General features: G+C 33.2%; 1 protein-coding gene, 2 long non-coding RNA genes and 2 pseudogenes across 7 annotated transcripts; 1 reads left to right on the top strand and 4 right to left on the bottom strand.

Moving 5' to 3' along the window:
- Positions 1–4,807: 4,807 nt before the first annotated feature.
- LOC124439730 lies at positions 4,808–7,028 on the bottom strand (annotated as a pseudogene).
- A 4,529-nt stretch (positions 7,029–11,557) lies between these two features.
- Positions 11,558–12,459, bottom strand: LOC124440496 (collagen triple helix repeat-containing protein 1-like). Its single transcript, XM_046990888.1, has 2 exons — positions 12,247–12,459; positions 11,558–12,168 (listed from the first exon to the last, which is right to left on the bottom strand). The coding sequence occupies exons 1-2, from the start codon at positions 12,457–12,459 to the stop codon at positions 11,815–11,817; spliced, it is 567 nt and encodes a 188-aa protein (XP_046846844.1). The 3' UTR covers positions 11,558–11,814.
- A 3,517-nt stretch (positions 12,460–15,976) lies between these two features.
- LOC124439736 lies at positions 15,977–21,363 on the top strand. Of its 4 annotated transcripts, XR_006946430.1 has the most exons (5): positions 15,977–16,001; positions 17,499–17,637; positions 17,720–17,876; positions 18,316–18,367; positions 18,468–18,912. It is a non-coding gene; the product is annotated as an uncharacterized LOC124439736 (long non-coding RNA). The 4 variants fall into 4 exon arrangements; XR_006946432.1 differs by lacking the exons at positions 18,316–18,367; positions 18,468–18,912 and adding an exon at positions 20,816–21,363; XR_006946431.1 differs by lacking the exon at positions 18,316–18,367.
- LOC124439735 lies at positions 16,003–19,637 on the bottom strand. 2 transcript variants are annotated; one of them, XR_006946427.1, is made up of 5 exons: positions 18,992–19,637; positions 17,744–17,849; positions 17,115–17,300; positions 16,688–16,924; positions 16,003–16,435 (listed from the first exon to the last, which is right to left on the bottom strand). It is a non-coding gene; the product is annotated as an uncharacterized LOC124439735 (long non-coding RNA). The 2 variants fall into 2 exon arrangements; XR_006946428.1 differs by lacking the exon at positions 18,992–19,637 and adding an exon at positions 17,946–18,548.
- A 4,095-nt stretch (positions 21,364–25,458) lies between the features above and the next one.
- LOC124439732 lies at positions 25,459–26,700 on the bottom strand (annotated as a pseudogene).
- Between the last annotated feature and the right edge of the window lie 505 nt (positions 26,701–27,205).

The raw sequence follows: 27,205 nt of genomic DNA, 5'->3' as shown, positions 1-27,205 counted from the left end.
TTTCAGGTTTGGAATTGTTTAGGAAGTTGAACGGTAGATTGTAGAAGTTCATTTAATAGGGAGGAATGATTAATTTTAAATCCTGCTAGAAGCAACTGCTATAAAATGAAATTTTTGCAGCTTCGACTGATAAGTAATTGATCATTTTGTAAATATCTTAAGTTCTTTGTTATTAACTAAAATTTTTTTTCATTGTTTATAAGCTATTCTGCAAGCGTAACTGCTTCAATTGATGGTCTACAAAACCTTCGATATCTCTATGATGCCAAGTTGAAAACTGCCAAAACAGTAAAACATCCATGATAAAATTTGATAAAACATGTTTTGTATGGCATTGATTCGTGATTGATGGTAAACAGCGCGGATTCTTTATAAGTATGCAAGCATAAACGTCTATATATGAAGTTAGTTGACATTCTTGTGCGCATTATGTACACATCACTGATTCGACTTCGTTTGCATTTCTGTAAAAGTGCCATGATGTAATATACAAACCTTCACAGTGTTATCTTTTTGGTTTTTATCTTGTGCTATCAAGAACACTTTGTCCTTATTATCATGCACGTACTATGAGACAAAATTTCTTTATAGTTTAAATGTTATGATAAATACTGTTACAATAGTGCAATGACAAAATTTTGAATTATTTCTATTAGGCAGAAATATTTTCCTTATTTAGCTAAGTTTTGCGTCATTCAGTATAGAAAATATAGGTTTTACTTATCTTTATACAATAAAAAAAACTTCACATCTCCTTCAGCAAAAATATTTTAATCGCAGGTGTACTTCAAATTAAAGTAAATTTATGCCACGTAATAATAAATCTTTGTTCTTACATCTAATAACGTGTCTTCTGATATAAATAGTCAAAATTAATAACTGTCTACTTTGCATAACAGGAGAGAATGTTATCGCACTGTCAAATCTTTCTTTAGAAGATTCTATTTATTGTTATGCAAAGTCGAAAAATTGCTAAATTGATTTTCTATGTTGTCTACCACTGGAATGACGGCGTCAACATTAAGATTACTCCTTAAAAGTAGAAAATGTTTACAGTAAGAAACATGATTTTTTTTCAGTTGTACTTGAGTCACTTGTATGACTTGTATCTCTACCTCACAATTACAGTGTCACAAAAATCTCAAAAATTTATCATAAATAGCCAGTTAATCATGGAAGTCACAAGTTACGATTTTAAGACTTACTTATTTGTAAGTTAAACGACTACTCTGATATTTGCTAATTTCGCTATTTTCACCAACACAATAGCACCATCTCCGCAATACAATGTGCTCAAACTTTAATCGCTATAATTTTCTTTTAAAGCTATTACGAAGAATACCTGTAGTACACTGATAAAGGTTTGGATGACGAGTATCTAGACTGATGACACAAATCTTAAGAAATTGATCAAGTTTTCCAATGACAAATTAATATCAATTACTAAAATTTGAATGAAGTTTGTGTACAATAGAAAGAGCAATGATAGTCAAGCAGAAAATATCAAACTAGGAAAAAATACCAACATTGAGCGTGGTAGGGATGATTTCGCTACATATATTAATACGGAACATAAACTCTAAATGATTGAAATGAAATTCGCATTTTTAGTGCATGTATTTTACGTTTGTCAGCAAGAGGTCAGTACGTCACGTTTGAGTGAAAAGTACACTGTGCTTTGGTTCCGACTCTCTTAGGCCGTGATACTAAAGATTACGTCATCTCCATGTGGCATTGAAAAAAGCCTGAGTTCTAGCATTCTTAGCTCACGATAAAATGTAATGAATGAGTGGTTGTTAGTTGAGCCTGTAACATTGCATTACAATTTTGTCAAGTTAAAACGAAATGACTTTGGAGTCTTTGTTTATTGTGAAGGATGTATAGGGTTGATAAAGGAAATAAATTGTTTTTTATTTATTTTGATTTTGTAAGTAATACGTAGTTAACTGAATGTGATGAATGTTAGCTATATAGATTCGAGTTAGCTTAAGTCCATGAATCGATAAAGCCCCCAAACTTCAAAGACGCTGCGCTTGTAAGAATCAAAGAAGCATCCTAACAACGAAGACTCTGCGCTTGCAAGAATTGATGAAGCATCCTAACAACGAAGACTCTGCGCTTGCAAGAATCAAGGAAGTATCGTAACAACGAAGACTCTGCGTTTGCAAGAATCAAGGAAGCACCCTAACAACGAAGACTCTGCGCTTGTAAGAATCAAAGAAGCACTCTAACAACGAAGACTCTGTGCCTGCAAGAATCAAGGAAACATCCTAACAACAAAGACTCTGTGCTTGCAAGAATCAAGGAAGCATCCTAACAACGAAGACTCTGCGCTTGCAAAAATCAAGGAAGCATCTAACAACGAAGACTCTGCACTTGCAAGAATCAAGGAAGCATCCTAACAACGAAGCCTCTGCGCTTGTAATAATCAAAAAAGCACTCTAACAACGAAGACTCTGTGCCTGCAAGAATCAAGGAAACATTCTAAGAAGAAAGACTCTGTGCTTGCAAGAATCAAAGAAGCATCAACAACGAAGACTCTGCGCTTGCAAGAGTCAAGGAAGCATCTAACAACGAAGACTCTGCGCTTGCAAGAATTGATGAAGCATCCTAACAACGAAGACTCTGCGCTTGCAAGAATCAAGGAAGTATCCTAACAACGAAGACTCTGCGCTTGCATAAATCAAGGAAGTATCCTAACAACGAAGACTCTGCGCTTGCAAGAATCAAGGAAGTATTATAACAACGAAGACTCTGCGCTTGCAAAAATTGATGAAGCATCTTAACAACGAAGACTCTGTGTTTGCAAGAATCAAGGAAGCATCCTAACAACGAAGACTCTGCGCTTGCAAGAATCAAGGAAGCATCCTAACAACGAAGACTCTGTGCTTGCAAGGATCAAGGAAGCATCCTAAGAACGAAGACTTTTTTTCCAAGAATCAAGGAAGCGTCCTAAAATCGCTTGCAAGAATCAAGAAAGCATCCTAACAACAAACACTCTGCGCTTGTAAGAATCAAGGAAGCATTCTAACAACGAAGACTCTGCGCTTGCAAGAATGAAAGAAGCATTCTAACAACGAAGACTCTGTGCCTGCAAGAATCAAGGAAGTATCCTAATAACGAAGACTATGCGCTTGCAAGAATCAAGGAAGTATCCTAACAACGAAGAATCTTCGCTTGCAAGAATCAAGGAAGCATCCTAACAACGAAGAATCTGAAATATTTTAGATATGCTGTAATCATGCTGTTACACAACAGTCAAAATGGTCGGTGTTTCATTGGTCTTTGTTTCAAATGAAATCGTCTAAGATAGAGTTGCTCTAAAATGTATTAATCCATGAAAATTTTACGAAGAAGCATTCTTATAAAGTTTTGCTAAACTCTTCAAATCATTTAAGTATAATTCATTATTCAAATTTTATCCAAGTCATAAAAGTAAAATACTTAAAGTTTAATATTATCAATATTTATACTCTGCTCTGACGCATCGAGCACTGTAATTACGGAAAATAAAATAAACAAAACTTCCTATAAATGAAATATATATGCATAAAGTACATAAATGTATATAAATGAATATAGACGTAATCATTTGTGATGATTTATCATTGCTTGTTAATTTATTGGTCTTTGAAATCTCTTGTTTACTTCGGATTATAGTATGAATATTTGAACATAACCCCAACCCCATTTATCGATCTTCCACAATCCCTATGCATGGACAAACTAGGGAGATGAATACATAATTGTTTAGAAGCAATTTGTTTCATTGATTAAACAGTTTAAGCACTTGAGAGCATCTTTTGTCGTTGTGATTAAGGGACGGATTTAGAATTTTTCGTTTTAAATCCAATGTAAGTCCATGTAATTTAAAACAGGCTTACATATTACTGAAACCTGCTTTTCTAAATGTAGACTAGAGTGAAATTCACTAATCGTCGTCGAATCAGTGTTTAGGGGAAATAGTCAGTACGATCTAATAATCATACATTGCCCAGAGGATATGTGTTCCTTGTTCTTTGTTGAAATGTTGATCCAGTGGCGGGTCCAGACTACGTCAAAATAAATTACTGCAGCACATTTTGGCGTATATTCACATTTCTAAACACCTTACAGGGTAATCCATTGGAAAACTTATATTCTTTAGAAATCAAAAACCAATAGTGCTTTTCTGAAAGCACTTTGAATTTAAAATTAAGGAGCTATAATTCATTTTGACGTACACTGGTTCCGCCACTGTGTTGATCTTTATTTAAACAAAGCAATAAGGCATGGGTGAAATTTAAAGTGGTCTAAATGCTGTGCGAAAAAAATTTTAGATCAAAATGTATGAGCTTCATTTAGTTTGAATTTACCAATGATGCTACTGACATTTTTCACAAAAGATTGATCAAGGAATTTTTTGAGTACGTCTGAAATTGCTTACTTTCTTGTGAACTGACAAATCCGCATAGTCCACAATATGGTATGCTTACCTAAAGTAATTTATTATATCATTCTCGTCATATTTCTTCCAAGCCCATTGCTTCCATTTTGTAAAGTATGTTTATGTTTGCATCATATAATTCCCCTCCCTCCCTCTTAAAACCAGAACTTCCTGGTTCCGCGGCGTCTCTTATTTTGCTGATCCTGCATCTCTCTACTCCATGTACTAAAAAAGATTCTGAAATTGCAATAATTTTTATTTGGCCTAATTTTCACTCGCAGCAACGATCCTAGTGAAACAGTTCCTTAAAACAAATATTATTCATGTAGGTCATTGTAAGAATAATTCATCTTCTTTAAAATCTTAATCAACTTATTTTCGTTTTATCTGGCATTAATAGTATTATTCATTGAGGAGTAAATAACAGACTTACTTAACTCGTTAAAATTACAAAACTGAATTATTGTCATAAAATACACATGAATTTTTAACTAAACGGAAGCTTTCACATAAAATAGAGTTAAATGGAAAAGTGGATAAAGGAATTATTCTTGTGGAGGAGGAACCTCTTTATTAACAATACGAGAAACTGACTTCCATCCACTGTCTGCCTCTGCATTACCATAACCAGCACAATTGCCGACCCAGAATCCAACTTGCACTTTTCCTTTTTGGATTTTGTTACAATATCCTTCGATGTGACGATGTCGAAGTATATTTCTTGACTTTCCATTGGCCATGTAAAGAATTCCATCAATAGGAAGAGGGTTTTAACATTCAACTCCATTGAAAGTAAAATACCAACGTTTGCAACAAGCATTGCACCCATGAATTCGCAAGTTTCCTCCATAAAACACTTGAAGGGAAGTGTTATCAAACTTTTTTGTGAATACACAATTCTAAAATTAAATTCAGGTAGATAATTTCCCATAAAGTTAAGCCAAACTTTTCAAATAAATTTAAGACAAAAATATCAATTATTCAAGTTTCATTCAAATAACAAAATAAACATTACCCTTGTTCTTTATGTAAGAAAAAAAATTAAATATGATGAAATAATTTTTAATTTGTTTTGCTCAACATACCTGTATCAATCCATGATCTTTCGCATCGTCTCTCCGCCAAGCACATTGCTTCCATGTAGATAAAAATATTTCATCGTTTGCATGAGCGTCAGATTCTCCTTTTTCACCTTTTATACCTTGTAACCCGGTACTTCCTGGATCTCCCTTCTCACCTTTAGTAGATTTTAAATTACTTTTTCCAGGATTTCCCTTCTCTCCTGGTGATCCAGCATCTCCTTTTACCCCGTCTCTTCCTGGAGCACCAGGTACACCGCGGACACCAGGGACACCTGGGATACCTGTTGTTCCACAGCAGCTGGTTGAACAATTGTCCTTAATAACAGGAAATAAATTATTTATTATATTTAAATTAAGTTTACATATGGTTACTTGAACTATACACACTAAATCATAAGTCAATATGTGGAAATAGATGCTACATTATAAGTTGTAGGCCTATTTCTTTTTTATACTTATTTTTAGGTACTAAGAACTTTTTTTAATGAAGATTTTTCCATAGAAATTTCTCACTGTAATAATATACTGTGATATGTTTGTAAATGATGATCGTCCAGGTTAATAAAGTCCTGTGAAGGACTGTTTTTGTTGTTGTTTCGACAACCTTAGCGGTAGTCATTTGACTCTGAAGATGACTACCGCTAAGGTTGTCGAAACGTCAGTCAACAACAACAAAAACAGTCCTTCTCAGGACTTTATTAACCTGGACGATCATCATTTACAAACATATAACGATACTCCCGGGTTCAAACCATTTACTTTAATATACTGTGATACCACTCACTCGTTTTTTACGCAGTTTTTACACTTCAGAATGGAAAAAATAGTTTGTATAATATTTAGTGAAGATTTTCGCTCAAAAATTTGCATGTATTCTTATATTCTTTGTCATGTCATCTTGTTTTTACGTTTTTTTAGGACAACATAGAAAATAGCTTGTTCTCAAAATTAAACCAAATATTCAGCATGTTTGGACTTTTTTATTAATACTAATTTTACCATAACATAATAAATAGCAAGTGTATGAAGTTTTTAAAACTTGATTACGCTGCAAATTTCTGGTGTCGTGTCCAAGTTCTTGGTTTGACGCAATTAATCATTGATCCGATAAAACATGACAAATAAACCGCCTAAATGTGTCGAGACATGTAAAAACATGTCTGAACAGAGGTTTAAAAAAAGAGTTTTTTACGTGGGAATTTCTACTATGAACGTCTTACTTTAGTAAAGGTATTTGACAACTAAAAACATTTATTTATATAAAAAGTTAATTTATCTTTGTTACTTGAACATGATTACAAAGAAAAACAATTCCTACAAATAAGACGCAGCTACTAAATCAAAACTGCTTCGTTTTCATTATAGTTTTTTTAAACAATACATCCAATAAATCTTGCCTTGTTCACTTTAGACATATCAATACTTGAAATCTGCCATACCAATAATAACACCAAGAGATGAAAACAATCCATTGTCTAACTCTTTATATTTATTGTTTAGATTATCAAGTTCCTGTAACCATAACAAAGTAATGGTAAAATACGAGTACTAGCCTCCTATTTTTAGTTTATGTTAGTAATAAGACCCGTGCTTCAGTTTTATTCTGGATTCTTATTGGTTTGTCATTGATTATTAGACTGCTTAACAGAGCTACAGGAAGGTCACTTTTTCAACCCTGAGCTGAACCGAGTCCTGTTAAGTGAGTTGAAATTTCATCCCAGTCTTTATACGATATATTTGTTTTATCAGACACACAATTGTATGGCAAATTTTCAACCTCGTGCTGAGTTCAACCCAGTTTCAGCGAACCTGGTTGAAATTTCAGCCAAGTGTTGAACTCAGCACTGGGACGAAAATTACACCATGTAATCGTTTTCATTCATTTTCCCAGATTTTGTTAACATTTCAAACTGAAGTTTGTTTTACTTAAGTTGACATGGCATTTAGACATGAAAAAATTTTTACGATCTTCTTCCAAACAAAGATAAATAAAAACGACAATATTTATTGTCAAAACGGCAATACTTATTGTCATTTGACTCTGAAGATGACTATCGCTAAGGTTGTCGAAACGTCAGTCAACAACAACAAAAACAGTCCTTCTCAGGACTATACTAACCTGGACGATCTACATTTACAAACATGTAACGATACTCCCGGGTTCAAACCATTTACTTTACTATTTATTGTTGAATGTTCTATTTAACAAGGAAGTAAATACTTTATTTTCAAGCTTCAAACTGCTTTTGCTTATTTAATAACGAGCTAAAACTATGTCTTTGTCATATTTGAAAAAAGGACAAGTCCAAAGAAAGGTCAGTTAGGATTTATAGTATGATAAATATATCGCCTTTGAATAATTGCACCCATCAATGGATGCGCAAAGTACATCCTCAAAAAACTTGTCTGTCAGACGTTTTCGTATTTACAGTTAATAATTAAGTTTTCGTTTTACCTTAGAATCATATTGATGCATGATGATAAATTAATTATTAGAGCTACAAGGAAAATTATTTTATCTTATTTCCTTATTATTGTTGTAATTCATGTATCATATTATATTTATAGAAACCTTGTATTATTTATTATTTCACTTATACTGAAGATGGCATTATGAGATGTCGAAACATGTATAATTTAAAAAAACTTGTCGTATATAATAAAAACGAATTTTATATTAGAATGAGACACAAAAAAGTTGGCAAAGCATGTGGTGTCAAAATCCATTTAACCTGTCGACAATTTTATGAGGTATAGAGAAACATACTCCGAAAAAGATCCATGCTCAACTCAATAATGATAAATTACGTCGGTTTGAGGAGACATTTGCAACGTTTTCTGAGACAATTATAGTAATTTTTTAGTCTTGTGAGCCTTGATGATAATTTTATCAATATTTTAGGTTGATTTTGGTCGGTGGTTGGAGTTTGTGAGAAATTATTCATTACTTTGACAGTATTCATTATTTTTTCATTGACACTACTATAAAAATCATAATTATTTTTGATACTAAAAATGTCGTTTATTCACTTCCATTAAGGACAAAATCTCTCCCCCTCTCGTTTTAATGTGTTTTAATGTTTCTTTTATCAAGTTACTTAGCCTGGCTTTAACAAATCCTACATTAGTAAAGCTGAGAGATACCTTAAAATTCTACTTCCCGAACATGCCAAACGAAATTTCATAACACTTTTTACAATGCCAAAAAGTACGAGACATAACTTCTCAAAACAACAACAGAACCGTTCACAAAACATTTTTCGACAAATGTAATTTAAACATTACCAATCTTATATTTAACAACTACAAAATACTTTACTCAAACACAAACTTAAACAGAAACTGACTTTTACTGATAGAACCATTCTTTATTGTAAATCTTATACTAACGAGAACTTAATGTTGGGCTTATGACCAACAAGGAACTGTCAATATTTGATTTTAAAGCCACAAAATCAGCTAATTCTCCCCATTAAATTCACATTTCCGTACTCACACTTTCTTTGAAATGATGCAATCACGCACATATAAATAAAGGCACAGTTAGCTTGTAAATAAATTTTGATGATGAATTTGCAATAAGTTTGAAATATTAATGTGTCATAATATTCAATAAAATGTATTCCACCTGTGGCTGTCTCCACCTCTTCTTATCTTCAGTTGTAGGGTTAAGCGAAACCATGTGTGGTTGGGATCCATAACGATTAATTATTCCCAGACCATCAAAAATACCTGTAACTGATTCTGGTGTTTGGGCAAGTTGTGACGTGTGACGAGAATATATGTTAGTATCACCGTTTTGCTCTCTGATCTTTAACGTTTTTTGACTACAAAAATCATTCAATCAAAAAGCTTTACTCACGAGTGTTAGAAAATTGCAATTTTCCCTTCATTAAATTTGTATCGTAAAAATGAAACTTCATCGAATTTGGTTTTTTCAGAAATATATTTTCTTAGTTATAATTATTCTTGGGAAAATTATATCTAGAGTTTCTATTGTTACTAATACTATTGTGGGCACCAGCCACCGTGGGTGAGCAACACTGTTTGATAATTCCGTGCAGGTTGGTTGCAATCCAAGATTGGGAGATCTATCTGCGTACGTTTCCGAGGTTCTCTGAGCCGTGTCTAAAGCTCGGGTAGGATCAAAAGCTGTCAGAAGATGTTGTGTTCTATTCCCTAGAAGGCGTTGGTGAATATTAGTTGAAAATATCCCTGCTATAAAGGCATCTCGCACATCTTCGTAACGATATTGATTTGACGCACCATCACAAAAATTATAATCTTTGCAAAAACGCGTCTAAACTCTCGCCCTATTGTTGTTTTCGAGTAGCCAACTTATGTCGCCAAAATATTTCATTATACGAGTTTTAATATAACTTGTATAGGAGTTTGATAACTTCTTCATAAATCGTCGTCTCACAGAAGAGCTGATATAAACGTCTGCTGAAACATAATTGATTAAAACGTTTAATTTGCTCACTTCTTCGTCGAGCATTGCAGCCATGCACAAAGTTCTGGAAAGTTGCAAACCATTGCTGCCACAACCTGGCAGTGACTACTCAGAAGAGCACCATAAGCGGAATGTTTTGAGGATTGATGTAAAAGTTTTAGAAAATATTATTCATTTCCTTCTTTCTAAACCTACAGAAGTTATACTAAAGTCTGTATCGAACATCCCTGTATCAAAAATCTTTAATTACTATGCAACAGTATAAAGAACATACAGTAGGGCCACTCCATTGAATTTTTCGTGCCCTGCATATCTTTTAAGCATGTGATTACATTATTGGCAGCCACTAAATTGCATTTGGTGACCAATAGGATTGATGATATGGCAAACGGCAGCCAGTAAACTAATTAAATATACAGCAGCAAAGTGCACAGCGAAGTGGCCCTACTGTATATTCCTATACTGTGACTGTGGGTTAACATTTATATATATTTAAATTACTGAATTATAATTGTCCATGTTCTTCACCACAGTAACTAATACCGTCAAAGTTATGGCTTGTAGTAAGAAACATGACTTTTTCAAGTTGTGGCTGAGTCATTTATATGACTTGAGCCCTTACCTCACAATTGCAATGGCCAAAACTCTACTTAATTAACTATCACAAATAGCCATTTACAAATTTCACCAGTAAAGTTTTAAGGCTTCTTCCTTATATGTACTTTGAACCATTGGTTTGATTTTTTTAAGAAAAAAGTGATCATACAAATTTCAAGGTGCGATTTAGTTCAAATAATGATGTCATACTCAAACGGAGAAAAAGAGCGAGCACACCCTTTATTTAATTATGTAATCTTGTCACTAAACTATAGGCTAGTGGCATTAAACTATAAAACGCGAAAACTCCCATTCCACTACTTCATAAATGCCGTATTAGTGTACTGCTTCTGAGTTTCAGACTCTGAGATTATGAGTTCAAGTTCACTGACTAACAAATATACAAAACAGCAAACTATAGAAAGAGTAGTGCTCATAATGACTGCTTATGTATGTAGTCATGTTTTTTTTTATCAAGAGTCTTACCTTATTTATGGTAATAATGCCTAGCTACTATTGTTTGTTCAACATGTCACTCGAGCAATTCTTTCCATCCAATTAAAGAATTACCTTATACTATCCCCTTACACAGGATTCAACAACGTCCACTCAAGTTCAGAGTGTACATTGTTTTAGTGATACTGATACGTGTATACTGCAGCTTACAGATTTGTCATTTTTTAATATACTGCTTAGTTTTTGAAGTTCCTTCAACTAAATACGTAAAATAATGAAGCAACCCGAAAGAAAATGGGATTTTTCTAAAAAACATCTAAGTCTATTTGGCAATTTAGTAGTTTATTCTTAAATGAGTGTTTCTTTGGAGAACTGAGAAAAAATATAGGATGCAATACTGATGTAAAGTCGCAGTGGAACTCAATTGGCTGAAATGCCGAGTCTGACCAACTCAATATCAGTTTTTGACTAAGGCTCAGATGGTTGACCTGAGTACTAAGCTTATTGTGAATACTTTGAAAAGACTTCCAAAATGAGTCAACATAGATTGTATGAAAGTCATATTAATGAAACAACACTTTGTAAATGGATGACAGCAAATATCGAACCATATGAACTATTCCTATTTTTCACTCTAAGGAAGTCCCCTTTTTTGGTAGTTTAGCGGTTATAAATTGCAATATATGTATACGATTGTAAAATGTTGCATACTAGATGTACAATACAGTAAAAAAACGAAAGAAAACTAGAACGGGAATCATTAAATAATGATTTTACAAGAAGAGAACATACAAAAGGAATTAATCTTGTGGTGGAGGAACCTCTTTAATAACAATACGAGAAACTGAATTCCATCCACTGTATGCATCTGCGTTACCATATCCAGCACAATTACCGACCCGGAATCCAACTTGCACTTTTCCTTTATGAATTTTGTTACAATATCCTTCAATTTGACGATGTCGATGGATATTTTGTGACTTTCCATTCTCCATGAAAAGAATTCCATCAATAGGAAGAGGGTTTTTACATTCAACTCCATTGAAAGTAAAAAACCAACGTTTGCAGCAACCATTGCACCCATAAATTCGCAAGGTTCCTCCATAAAACACTTGAATGGAAGTGTTGTCAAACTTTTTTGTGAATACACAATTCTAAATAGAAATTAAATCATTGCTAAAACGATATGTAATAATTCATAACAAAAGAAATATTTCATATACTTGTTGCACCTGAATTAATCCATGATCTTTACCATCGCCTCTTTTCCAAGCACATTGTTTCCAGCTTGAAAAAATCATGTCATTTTTCAATGGAGGACCAGGATTACCTCGTTCACCTTTTTCTCCTTTAGATCCTACATCTCCTTTTAAACCGTCTCGTCCGGCTGATCCAGGTACACCGGGAACTCCAGGAACCCGGGAATTCCACAGCTTGCTGAACATTGAGCCTTGAAAACGGTAGAGAAAAATATTTTTGCCTAAACAGTGAAGGTTCTATAAATATTGAATTGTGGATCAAATTCAATATGGTTGAAGGAATAATAACAGCCTCTTTCTATTGCGTTGAAGTCTCCCGATCCTAAAGTATTTCTTAACAGATAATATGATCTTGTTTTTGTAAATTTCTTTAGGATGTTCCGAGTTGAACAACGCCCTTTTCCACCTTAATTCACAGGAATCTATTTGTTGGCCGCTTATGCAAAAGAGTTTGCAAATTATAATTTTAATACTAAAGAAGTATAAATAAACTACAGGAACAAAGTTTCTCGCGACCTTAAAAAAAGTCTATTGCGTTAAAATATGCATTTGATTCTTGCACCGAAATTTTAACTTAAACCATTTCACAAAGTTAATGCTTCCAAACCTTTGAGTTCTTTTTTTTAAACGATGCACTGACTGTATTTGATAGCAATAACATGGATACCATTATAAGATTCATCTTCACTTTTATCATATTCGAACCGCAGTTTACTTCTTTAAGTGCTCATCAATTAATTGTTTTGCTTGTAATGAAGAGCTAACTTCAGTCCTCTGTTTTAAGTATTTGCAATAAAACGGATTCATTTCCGTTTCAGCAAATATTGTTTTTTGATAATGGAGAAATGAGTAGAGTAGCCACGTAATCTCTAAGCAAATTCATGATTATGATGGTAATGTAGAATTGTTTGCTTAAAATTTGCAGTTGAATATGAATAGATTATGAATATTTAAGAAACCACAAAAATCACTCTGGGCATAAAATCCTCCTTTTGGATGTTTATTAAACCAAAATTTCTTCTAATCATACTTACTCACATCTACAACGGTTAACGAGTACATAAAACAAGAGAAATAGAAATTGTAAAATTATTTTATTTGTTTTGCTTTAATTGCATCAGTGATTACTTTGAAAAGAAGTTCCATGCAAGTTATAGCGTCATTTTATGATTCGGATAAATATCTTGCATTTTTCAATTTTCTGTAACACTAGCGATTCTCAAATCAAAAGCCCCAACAGGTTGCTGTGTATTGGCTCTTAACAGGAACAATAAAGCACTTTAGCTAGACATATGTTTCACCATGAAAGTTGTTAAATGCACGATCTTCAATCAAAAACTTTATTTTTGATGTGAATGACACTCTCCTTTATATGATCTAGATAATGCAGTCTAAGTATCAGGTGCATTACAGAATAATATTTAGCACCACTCAACCAAATATAACCCAGTTCTTCTAACACAGAATTAAAGGAACAACACTAAAGTAAATTTTTATTATTGCTACTGCACGTTCTTAATCTATTGACAGTAAGTTTATTTTTACTTTGCAATCCGTGTGAGTTAAATGCACGCGTGACACTTAAAAAAGACAATTGTGATTGGTTTAGGACATCGTGCAGATAACGCGTGTTTTTTGCTAATTCGCGAAATGATTGGTTTAGGTTTCTGTGGAACTATAATGTGTTGAACTGTCATTAATAGAGTTCACTCATTAAAGTCTAGAGAAGTAAGTACGCAGCATAACATTTCAGTCTGTTCACTTTATTTTTGTCTGACGTGTAGTTGTATTTTTTGTAATGCTACTGATTTATAAGCCAATATAGCTTTCAGGTTTGGAATTGTATAGGAAGTTGAACGGTAGATTGTCGAAGTTCATTTAATAGGGAGAAATGATTAATTTTAAATCCTGCTAGAAGCAACTGCTATGAAATGAAAATTGTGCATTTTCGACTGATAAGTAATTGATCATTTTATAAATATCTTAAGTTCTTTGTTATTTATCAAGTCAAATTTTTTTTCATTGTTTATAAGCTATTCTGCAAGCGTAACATCTTCAATTGATGGTCTATAAAACCTTCGATATCTCTATGATGCCAAGTTGACAACTGCCAAAACAGTAAAAACAGCCTTGATAAAATTTGATAAAATATGTTTTGTATGGCATTGATTCGTGATTGATGGTGAACAGCGCGGATTCTTTATAAGTATGCAAGCATAAACGTCTATATATGAAGTTAGTTGACATTCTTGTACGCATAATGTACACATCACAGACTCGACTTCGTTTGAATTGCTGTAAAAGTGCCATGATCTAATATACAAACCTTCACAGTGTTATCTTTTGGGTTTTTGTCTTGTGCTATCAAGAACACTTTGTCCCTATAATCATGCACGTACTATGAGACAAAATTTCTTTATAGTTTAAATGGTATGATTATTACTGTTACAATAGAGCAATGACAAGATTTTGAATTATTTTGATTAGGCAGAAATCGTTTCTTTATTTAGCTAAGTTTTGTGTCATTCAGTATAGAAAGTATAGGTTTTACTTATCTTCATACAATAAAACAAACTTCACTTCCTCTTCAGCAAAAATATTTTAATCGCTGGTGTACTTCAAATCAAAATAAAGTTATGCCACGTAGTAATAAATCTTTGTTCTTATATCTAATGACGTGTCTTCTGACATAAATGGTCAAAATAAATAAGTGTCTACTTTGCATAACAGGAGAGAATATTATCGCACTGTCAAATCTTTCTTTAGAAGATTCTATTTATTGTTATGCTAAGTCGAAAAATTGCTGAATTGATTTTCTATTTTGTTTACCACTGCAATGACGGCGTCAACATTAATATTACTCCCTAAAAGTAGAAATTGTTTGTAGTAAGAAACATGATTTTTTTTTAGTTGTACTTGAGTCATTTGTATGACTTGTATCTCTACCACTTGTATGACTTGTATCTCTACCTCACAATTACAGCGTCACAAAATTTCAAAATTTATCACAAATAGCCAGTTAATTATGGAAGTCACAAGTTAAGATTTTAAGACTTACTTATTTGTAAGTTAAACGACTGCTGTGATTTTTGCTAATTCTGCTATTTTAACCAACACAACAACACCATTTCCGCAATACAATATTATTAAACTTTAGTGGCTATAATTTTCTTTTAAAGCTACTACCAAGAATACCTGTAGTACACTGATAAAGGTTTGGAAGACGAGTATCGAGACTGATGCCACAAATGTCAAGAAATTGATCAAATTTTCCAACGACAAATTAATATCAATTACTAAAATTTGAATAAAGTTTGTGTGCAAAAGAAATAGCAATGATATTCAAACAGAAAATATCAAACAAGGAAAAAATACCAATACTGAGCGTGGCAAGGATGATTTCGCTACATATATGAATAAGGAACATAAACTCTCAATGATTGAAATGAAATTCGCATTTTTTAGTGTTGCTATTTTACGTTTGTGAGCAAGAGGTCAGTACGTGGGATCGAATTTACCACGGGCGGAGAGGAGGCTGAGCCTGCAGGCAGTTTACAAACAATGAATAATTGATTACATAGGGATTACATATGAGATGTGGGACAAGTGGGACTATCTCTTAAAAGTTCATTCAACTTTGATTTTGCGTTTGAATTTCGTATCAGAGTAATTATGTAGACGCATTTACATGAATTTTGAAAATTTTGGCCAGAAGAATCCTCACAAAGGTAAGAAATAGGAATAAGCCATTTTATTTCAGATATATTTGTAAAACTTGTTGTTTATTGTAACATTTCATCAACAGTTTCAAACTATTCATTGCATGTGTGAGATTCAATTAGTGGCAAGCACAATTGTACCGAATCAATTAAATCTTCCAGTTCATTTTACCTTAAATTAAAGTATTTATCATTCACACATTACTATATTTTGAAGCACTCATTTTAATTGCACAATTTGCACTGATACCATAACAATGATTTTGTTGCATGTCATATAATATTGATAATAATTTTATCTGCATCTAAAATGTGTTGACAAGGTTATGGCAAAGTCAACATTAAGGCAACTTGCATGAAAAAATTGACCACATTGATCACAACCCAGCCAGTCTTCATTGTCATCCTCTCTGCATATTTTGCAAACAGCCACAATTTGCTCCCTAAAGATATTCATAATGAATTCCATATAAAATATTCAACTAAATGTTATTTATGCCTTATTGTGTAATATCATCATAGCAAGACCCAAGTAATGTTGACAGGATTTGTTTTCTCTCAGTCTCTATGTTTGCTGGGTTTTGATAGTCCAAGCCAAGGGCTAGAAATCAAGCAAACTGATGGAAATGAGCGTTACTGAATAATCATGTTTGTAATATAGCTATTCAAGTAAAGTTAGGCTATTTCAAGCTTACCAAGCATATGTACACTCCACAGTTATACATATCTTCCTGTTTACAATGGAGTGGTTCAAAACATTGCCATGAGCTTGAGTTCCAACCTGTTTTTACATCTACCAAAGCACTAAAACAGTGACAAACGTGACCACTTTGTTTGTTTATATGATACATCATCTGTTTATCAGGTCTCTTTTTGTCTGCACTTCCTCCAAGTGGTCAAGTAGAGTCTGTTTTTGAGAACTTATCTATAGCCTATATTACACAAAATTACTGTTGCATTTAGTTAAAAATTTTCTCTTTGTTAATTAAGGAATTAAATTAGTTAATGTTTCTATAGATAGTAATTTTTGCATGTAAATATGTGGACTCGCGTGGGCTAAGTATGCATATAATGCATGTCTATATTTTATTATTGCCTTCATTGATTAGCTCAAATACTTACCAGTAGTGTCCAGTGAATGTCATGGATGTTGATTGGAAAAAGGATAATTTTGGTTTGGTGAAAAGATCTATTAGCCCATGTGCGTCTTGTGCTTGAGTTGTTTTTAACAAAGTCCGAAATAAATGATTCTGCTGCAAGAACAGTAGTGTAGTTTTCAGTCAAACTCCACAAAAAAGCGTCAATTATCTAAAATCAAAAGAAAGCATAGTTTGAAGAGATCTCCTCGCCAGTTTTACGTGTACATAGCACTCATGGTTATAAACAATGACTTATAATGATAAATAAGAAGACTATATTAGACGCTTTTTTCTCTTACATAGTCAGTCAGCCAACCAGGTTTGAATGTGGTAACTTCTTTTTTAATAATTTTTAATTCTTTTTCAGTTATATCTTTTGGACTGACAAGTGACCAAAGATCTACTTTTGATACATTCACAGGACCAAATTCCTGCACAGTATCCCCAAGACACTGTCTTTCTATAAAGACATTTATTCGTTGCCTTGGAGTCAGAAACAATGAATTGTATGTCAACTGTTTGCAAGTATCATTGTTGGTGCTATATTATTTAAAAACATAGTGCATCAAGATACATTCACAATTTCAGCTCGTTTTGCAATGAATCACTGACCTTTCTTGTTGTTCCAAGTTGTTGATTGTCGGTGCTTCAGTGCTTTCTTGTGATGCCTGGATTTCCTCTGTTTCACTCTCATACAACAATTCTTGCTCAACTGGCTCTTCAAGTGCATTTTGGAACGTAAATTGTGAGTGAAAATTATAATTTGTAAAAAAGAGCTCGTCAATCGAGGTTGCGAAAATGAAAATTATCTCACCTTGTTTGATGATACAGCGCGCTTTTAACTTATGTCTGGGATCATTGTTGTGATATAGTTATTAGCATGCTTCTTTTTGCAACGAAGAGGCAATTTTTTATGAAATACTTGATGATACTCCACACTTGTTACTTTCAAACGCTTTTTTGTTGGACTATTTCCAATTGGGAAACCTTCACTGACTGGGCAATTTCGATTTAAGATTTCGTGCTGTTTATTTGTGTAGTCAAGCGCTTCTTTCAAAGGTTTTAGTTCGTTGACGGTGAATGCCTGATTTCGAACAAGGCTCAACTTGGAAACAAAGGGTTGAGTAACGTTCTTACTGACAAGCTCGTGAATTTTACTTATTACTCGTTTTTCAACGTTGTAGCTGATTTTGACTGAACTTCCAACTACATGATTCTGGTGTTGTGATGATAAAGGTAGTTTCACGTAGCACTTTGATGAGGTGTTCATATTGTTTGGAGTCTTAGAAATGTCTGCTCATAGTTTATGTAAAACGGTTTTTTCGCTTTTTTCAAGCTGTTCGCTGTTGGATAAAGAGTCTTGTCGAGATAGTAGTCCTCAAAAACTTTTATTTCACAGATTGTTGCTGGGCAACCAAATTTTTGACTGTTCTGCAAGTTTTGATATGTTTTGGTGGCGTAATTGTGCTCAGAAGATTTTTTTGTTTATTTGCTCCTCCTCGCGAGTCCTAAAAGTGGTCATTTTGCTTAGCCTGTTGATTAAAAATGTTATAACTGTTTAATCTATCTCGTTGTAATACAGCGTTTGAAATCTGACCTTTTCTGATCCATGTATGCATTGCCTAGTTTATGTGCTTTCTGTTGTAAATGGAAAATCGCAATTGGTACATTGCCGTTATTATCTTCGAAAACGGGTGAAGCTATAAAAACACGTAGAGATGATGCTTAGGTCCGTTAGTACTTTTGTAATAATTAGCGCAAATTAAAATTTGTAAAGTAAACTCCAATGAACACTTTTTTCCGTTACATATTGTATTTTTGCAGTGCCGTACTTTTTGATGCTATGCACTGTTTCCTTACCATTTATTGAAAAGCGTTTGTGGTCTTTGCGTTTGTTGTGCGTTTGTGAACAAACAAATGACGTCGACGATAACAAAGCGTAAGATTCTAAGATCCTCTCCAAACTTTCAGCACCTCCTTCATATTCTGCCAGGAATTAATGCTCTTGTTGTCCAACACTATTGAAATATGTCCTGATGAATTCAATTTCCTTGTTTCGCATATCTGTCGCAGTTACGTCAAGTGTTGAGTTCGTATCACTCGCCATTATTCCGTTTTTAACAGTAAGTTTGAACAGGCGAGGACACTTGATGATCGAATAAATTGGAAATTCAGGGCTCTGACATAGGTATACTATGTACATAATAATCCATCTTCAATTTTCGGCCTGGTTTTCAAATCTTACTTGACATCAAATATAAAATCTGCCAATTTGCACACGTTTGCCATTTTTAAGTTGTCGTCATTACACTAACACCCATAATTTTCAAACTGTAGTTGTCTCTTGAAGAAAACCTACAAGTTTAGCTTCCTTCTTGAGCGTTCACGAGCCACATTTTTAAATAAATGAACAGGCTCTTTAGTTTGACACGATGCAGTCAAAAGAAAACCCGGTTTGAAATTATAACTAAAAGCATGTAGTTTCATTGGTAGTTTAATTTTCATGCCTGGAATGACATAGATACATACATACATACATGCACACATACACATATATTTACACATTTAAAAAGAGAGACAAACCTTTTTCCTCGATTTGGATGTCGAAATTCGAGATACCTGTTGTACAGTAGGTATTGTGTAGTTTATTGTTGACTCCGTTAAATACTTTTTCGATTTACTGCCAATTGAGAGTGAATATTGCAACCACGATGTGTTTTTTTTGTGATTTATATTTTTACACTTATGATTCGAGGCATTTATGTTCTAGTTAACTAGGTGCAGTTATGCCACACGGATAACGTACCTGTAACTGTACTTAAACTTAAGTGCACTTGCGTAACTAGTAATGTCAAGTGCGTGGTTTTAATTACGCGTATGTTTAAAACTAGGATTGGCTATTTCCTCTGATTTTTTGTGGATAATTCTAGACAAAGTATTGTGCACTCTTTATGTACGTCAGTATACAATAGTATGTACGTGTATAACCCGACTAAGTGTAAATGACATACCTATAAAGGTTTTTATTCATAAAACGATTTACTCAAATTAATGTTAAGATTATGGATTATGAACGTTTTACAAATTTTTGAATGATGTCTTAATACGAGACGTAAAAACAGTAAAATTAATAACTAAATATTTTGCTGCGCCAGTGTAATTTTGGCAAAGCTTCTTTAAAATATTTCATGAGTTGGTTGAACCTGCGTCACGTGTCGCATGCCGCATTATAAAAGAGAGCATTAATATTTAATTATTGTTCTTTGCTGTATGTGTTTTAAATCTACTATTCTAACTGGTGAATGTCTGCAGGCTCAGCCTCCCACTCCGCCCGTGGTAAATTGAATCCCTCAGTACGTTACGTTTGAGCAAAAAGTACACAGTGCTTTGGTTCTGACTCTCTTTGGTCGTGTTACTAAAGATTACGTCATCTCCATGTGACATTGAAAAAAGCCTGAGTTCTAGCGTTCTTAGCTCGCGATAAAATGTAATGAATCAGTGGTTGTTAGTTAAGCCTGTAACATTGCATTACAATTTTGTCTAGTTAAAACGAACTGAATTTGGAAGTCTTTGCCTATTGTGAAGGATGTAAAGGGTTGATAAAGGAAATAAATTGTTTTTTATTTTTTTTGATTTTGTAAGTAATACGTAGTTAACTGAATGTGATGAATGTTTGCTATATAGTTTCGAGTTGCTTAAGTCCACGAATCGATGAAGCCCCCAAACATCAAATACGCTGCGCTTGCAAGAATTAATGAAGACGCTAAACAACAGATGAAATTGCGATGGCATACATGTATGATGCACACAAAGAAGTAAAAAAGAAGTTATGCAGAATCAACGAATCACCCAAACAAGAAAACATGTTGCGCACGTAGCAACAGCCAGCAAACAATGTAGAATCAAGACCATCAAATGGATTTGTTTTTACATAGATCAAACCACAAAAGACGTTACGTTGTGTAGAAAAGTTATTAAGCAACTCTAAGTCGAAAAGAAAAGAAAATTTTTGAAAGCATTGACACACACCAAATCTTAAAACACTCTCTTTCTTTGCTTCCTTCTTTCTATGCTTCATTTATTGTCTTGTGTTCTTGAATTATTTTCATGATGTCAGCTTGCAAACTTTGGTCTGATCACGTGATCGCCTCAAATTAAACTTTTTCTTGAGTTTTGAGATGTTTTTATCTCACATATATGGATTATTACAATATTTTTTCCTTACGGATTTATATGTTGCTATGCAATAATTCTAGCAAGCACCTAGCTGCAAATTTGTGGAGAATTTCAAGTACAACATGTTCATAACATTAGTAACATTAGTTTTACCCTTATCATACCTGCATTCTGTTTTATTGCTCATTTACTTGCAGTAAAAAATGTAGGTGTGCAATTGATGTTGCTTTTCAAAAGAGTTTAAGTTAAGCAATAATGTTTGAATGTGTGCACAAGTTAATGACCAGAAATTCTCTCAGTTTTATTGTCTCTTTCGTGCAACTGATGTTGCTATCAATGCAAATTTAATGTGATAAGTATGGTATTTTTTGCTTCCTGTTTTACGTTGGATTATAAAAAATTGTTTTTAAATTACTTTTTAACAACATGGAACAAAACACCATTTTAAACTGCAAACCGAGGCAAGCTTAAACAGAAAATTACTCGGAGTCTCCTACCTTTCCAATTGTATTTGAGATATTTTATTTCCGTTCTTTCCATGTGTACAGATACGACGTTTGTTTATCATTTCCAAACAACGGTATTAACTTGATCCCCTCACTTTACAATTTCTCATTGAGAGAAGTCAACGAAAATCGTTTCCTTTCTATAAAAACAAAAATTTTATTAAATATTGCAGAGTTAAGTAAGACTTGCAGCACGGATCGAACTGACAAAGTCATCAGAAATGAATCGTTAATAAGAGCACTGAGATCTTTTATTGGTACAAAATTGAGCATTATACAACATCATCAACATATCTCACTTTTTCCAAAATATTTTTGTAATAGTTACAATACATAATTTTTCTGCAGAACGATTTCTTTGCGTTGAAAAGAATGCTAGCCTCATTTTGTTGGCTCTATATGACAGCCAGATTCAAATGACGTCACAATTATTTGACTAAATAATAAAATATTTGCTTGAAAACCGATTTAAATCTTCAAAAAATTAGAAAGAAGTACATAGCTAGCTATATATATAAAGTCGAATAAACAATAATTTAACCAGGCAATATTGTTGGAAAATTTTTACTTTATACAAGAGTTTTTAGTCACAGGTATATTTTTTTCTGTAGCAATTAAATTTTTTCATTACAGGTAAGTTTTTCGACGCTTGCTGAGCTGAAATTTTTTGAAGCAACGTAGGCAACGTTTCTTTATCGACAAAAAGGACTTTACGACAAGGAAACATTGTCAAACTACAATTTCAACTAGATATTTTAACCCCAACAACGTGATCACAATCACAATCAATGTGAAGCAGCTACTCAAAACAAATAAATATTTGGTAACTAGCTTTAAGAATAATTCATTTACTGTAATATGGAATGTAAAATTTTTAATTATTTGCGAGCGACGAGTAAATAGTAGACTAAATTAGCTCTGTAATGTTAGGTAACTAAATTACCTCATGTCTTGCAATACACATCTCTTATAATACATACAAACAAAAACTTTGATACGAAAAAGAGTCGAATAAAAACGTGACAAAGGTGAAATTAATGTTGTGGAGGAGGAACCTCTTTAATAACAACACAAAAAACTGTATTCTACCCAGTGTGTGCATTTGCGTAACATAAAGATGGACAATTTCCAACCCAGAAATAAACTTGCACTTTTCCTTTATCAATTTTAATACAATATCCCTCGATGTGAGGATGTCGATGGATACTTTCTAAGCTGGCAGATTCCATGAGAAATATCCCATCAATAAGAAGAAGATTTTTGCATTCTACTCCATTGAAAGCAAAATACCAATGTTTGCAACAACCTATGCATCCAGAGATTTGCAAGATTCCTCCATAAAAAACTTGAAGAGATGTGTTGTCAAACTTTTTCGTAAATACACAGTTCTTTAGAAACAAAACTGTAGCGGAATTTTCAAGATATTGAAATTCATATGATATGATCTGCAACATTTCTCCAAAAAGCCAGCACAATATTATTAAACCCGTTTTATAATAAAATGTCTTGCTTTCTCGCTTTTATTGTTTTTTTAATTTCTCGTGTTTTTATCTCATAATGGCTGTACAGTGAACTAATTTTTTCATTCAAGTCTATCGCTCATAGAATTTAGTTCAGTTTTAGCAACTTTTCAAAAAGACTGAAATATCATATTATTAGCTAAGTTGATGATGAAATGCAATATTTCTTCTCGTAAGGTATATGATTTGATAGTTTATTTAAGAAATGAAAGATGTTTACTGTGTTTGCACAGACTTATGGAAACCGAGGAGACCTTTGGGAGAACTCGAGAGCAGATCAGTGCAAGCTCGAGACCGAAGGTCGAGGGTTGCACATGGAAACATCTTTTATTTCTTTTATAAAATAACAATAATGCGAAAAAGACAAATATTTTAATTTTTCCTCCAAAAATGTATTCATGATCGATTTACAAATTCTCATTGACTGACTGATTGTTATGATTGATTTGATTGGTTGAGCTCAGATGTGCTTTGTACAGGCTGATGGAAACATAGCTCTAGACTAATCAGCACACGCGTTTCATTGTGTTTATTTTATAAATGTATATAGATGTATTTTGTAAAATAAAAGTTTCTCCGGATTTTAAAAAATAATTTTTATTGAGCTTTCGACTCGGTGCTTCTAGCCTTCTTCAGAATCAAAACTTTTATTTTACAACATTAATGCTGGATTATTAATTTTCAAGATTATAAATGTATGTGTACATGATTTGCAATGTATAATTCTAGTAATGTACATGACAAGCTTCTTAAATTTGATAACTGCTTGTTCCTGAACAAGATCAGAGAACACAGTTCGTTGTCAAATATTTTAGATATGCTGTATTCATGCTGTTACACAACAGTCAAAATGGTTGGGTGTTTCATTGGTCTTTGTTTCACATGGAATCGTCTAAGATAAAGTTGCTCTAAAATGTATTACTCCATGAAAATTTTACGAAGAAGCTTTCTTATTAAGTTTTGCTAAACTCTTCAAATCATTTAAGTACAATTCATTATTCAAACTTTATCCAAATCATAAAAGTAAAATACTTACACGGGGACACCGAGAATACCTGTTGTTCTACATAACTGAGGAAATTATATACGCTGATTTCAGTTAGCAAGCAAAATATTTATTCATTATATGTATAACATTTCAGTACATATAAATGAAATATTGATAATAAGAAGAAAATACACAAAAAGTACAATTTCATCCCGACAAATCTGTTTGGTGATTTTTCACTCTTCAGGGGATAATAATAAGTGAATACAAAAGCATGTGTTTGACTATATATACAAAAGGAAGTTAGGTGTACGATTACAAATTGGATGAAAGTGCCTTGTGTCTATGGCGACAAGAGGAGACAAGTTTGTTACGTTTGTTGAGTGATGATAGTTGTGGTTCGTATGTGATGAAGAATTTTTCTTTCAGGCATAGGTTGCATCTTTTGCTGGCGCTGTTGTGAGTAATGATGTTCCATGAGATATCGTGAGCAATTTTGTTGTCTTTTAGTGTCCATAGGTGTTACTGAGTTCGGTAGAGGCAGTGTGGTTCCTGTGTCGAGTCTTAAATTAATTTTTTGTAATTCCGATGTAGGTCTCAGTTGTGTTAGTGTCCTAACATTTAACAGTTGCTTGGTAGATGACAGATAATTGTAGTCAGTTGAACCGGCTTGTCGGGATGAAATTCTACATTCTGTGTATTTTCTTCTTATTATCAATATTTATACTCTGCTCTGACGCATCGAGCACTGTAATTACGGAAAATAAAATAAACAAAACTTCCTATAAATGAAATATATATGCATAAAGTACATAAATGTATATAAATTAAAGTAGACGTAATCATTTGTGATGATTTATCATTACTTGTTAATTTGTTGGTCTTTGAAATCCCTTGTTTACTTCGGATTATAGCATGCTGCATGCATATGAACATGACCCCAACCCCATTTATCAATCTTCCACAATCCCTATGCATGGAACAAACTAGGGAGATGAATGCATAATTGTTTGGAAGCAATTTGTTTCATTGATTAAACAGTTGATAAGAAGAAGAATTGATTGCAATATATGTATATGATTGTGAAATAAATGTTGCATACTAGATGTACAATACAGTAAAAAACGAAAGAAAACTAGAACGGGAATCATTTAATACTGATTAACCAGAAGAGAACATACAAAAGGAATTATTCTTGTGGTGGAGGAACCTCTTTAATAACAATACGAGAAACTGAATTCCATCCACTGTATGCATTTGCGTTACCATAACCAGCACAATTGCCGACCCGGAATCCAACTTGCACTTTTCCTTTATGAATTTTGTTACAATATCCTTCAATGTGACGATGTCGATGGATATTTTGTGACTTTCCATTGGCCATGTAAAGAACTCCATCAATGGGAAGAGGGTTTTTACATTCAACTCCATTGAAAGTAAAATACCAACGTTTGCAACAATCATTGCACCCATGAATTCAAGGTTCCTCCATAAAACACTTGAATGGAAGTGTTGCCAAACTTTTTTGTGAATACACAATTCTAAAATGAAATTAAGTCATTGCTAAAATGATATGTAATAATTCATAACAAAAGAAATATTTCATATACTTGTTGCACCTGAATTAATCCATGATCTTTCTCATCGTTTCTTTTCCAAGCACATTGTTTCCAACTTGAAAAACTCATGTCATTTTTCAACGGAGGACCAAGATTACCTCGTTCACCTTTTTCTCCTTTAGATCCTACGTCTCCTTTCAAACCGTCTCGTCCGGTTGCTCCTGGTACACCGGGAACTCCTGGAACCCCGGGAATTCCACAGCTTGCTGAACATTGAGCCTTGAAAACGTTAGAGAAAAATGTTTTTGCCTAAACAATGAAGATTCTATAAATATTGAATTGTGGCTCAAATTCAACTTGGTTGAAGGAATAATAACCGCTTTCTATTGCTTTGAAGTCTCTCCGATCCTAATGTATTTCTCAACGGATAATATGATCTTGTTTTTGTAAATTTCTTTGAGATGTTCCGAGTTGAACAACGCCCTTTTCCACCTTAATTCACAGGAATCTATTTGCTTGGTGCTTATACAAAAGAGTTTGCAAATTATAATTTTAATACTCAAGAAGTATAAAAAAACTACACGAACAAAGTTTCTCGCGACCTTAAAAAAAGACTATTGCGTTAAATTATGCATTTTATTCTTGAACCGAAATTTTAACTCAAACCGTTTCACAAAGTTAATGCTTCCAAACCTTTGAGTTTTTTTTCTTAAACGATGCACTGACTGTATTTGATAGCAACAACATGGATACCATGATAAGATTCATCTTCACTTTTATCATTTTCCCACCTCAGTTTACTTCTTTAAGTGCTCATCAATTAATTGTTTTGCTTGTAATGAAGAGCTAACTTTAGTCCTCTGTTTTAAGTATTTTCAATAAAACGGCTTCATTTCCGTTTCAGCAACATTGTTTTTTGATAATGGAGAAATGAGTAGAGTAGCCACGTAATCTTTAAGCAAATTCATCATTATGATGGTAATGTAGAATTGTTTGCTTAAAATTTGCAGTTGAATATGAATAGATTATGAATATTTAAGATACCACCAAAAATCACCCCGAGCCTCTTTTTTGGATGTTTATTAAACCAAAAATTTCTTCTAATCATACTGAGTCACATCTACCATGGTTAACGAGTGCATGAATACAAGAGAAATAGATATTGCAAAACTATTTTAATTTGTTTTGCTTTAATTGCATCAGTGATTACTTGGGTAAGAAGTTTCATGCAAGTTATAGCGTCATTTTTATGATTTGGATAAATATCTTGCATTTTTACTATTTTCTGTAGCACCAGCCATTCTCAAATATAAAGCTCCTACAGG

Source organism: Xenia sp. Carnegie-2017, unplaced genomic scaffold (genome assembly GCF_021976095.1).
Source record: "Xenia sp. Carnegie-2017 unplaced genomic scaffold, XeniaSp_v1 HiC_scaffold_2, whole genome shotgun sequence".
Taxonomy (NCBI): Eukaryota; Metazoa; Cnidaria; class Anthozoa; order Malacalcyonacea; family Xeniidae; genus Xenia; species Xenia sp. Carnegie-2017.
This window is presented reverse-complemented; position numbering and strand designations above follow the sequence as displayed.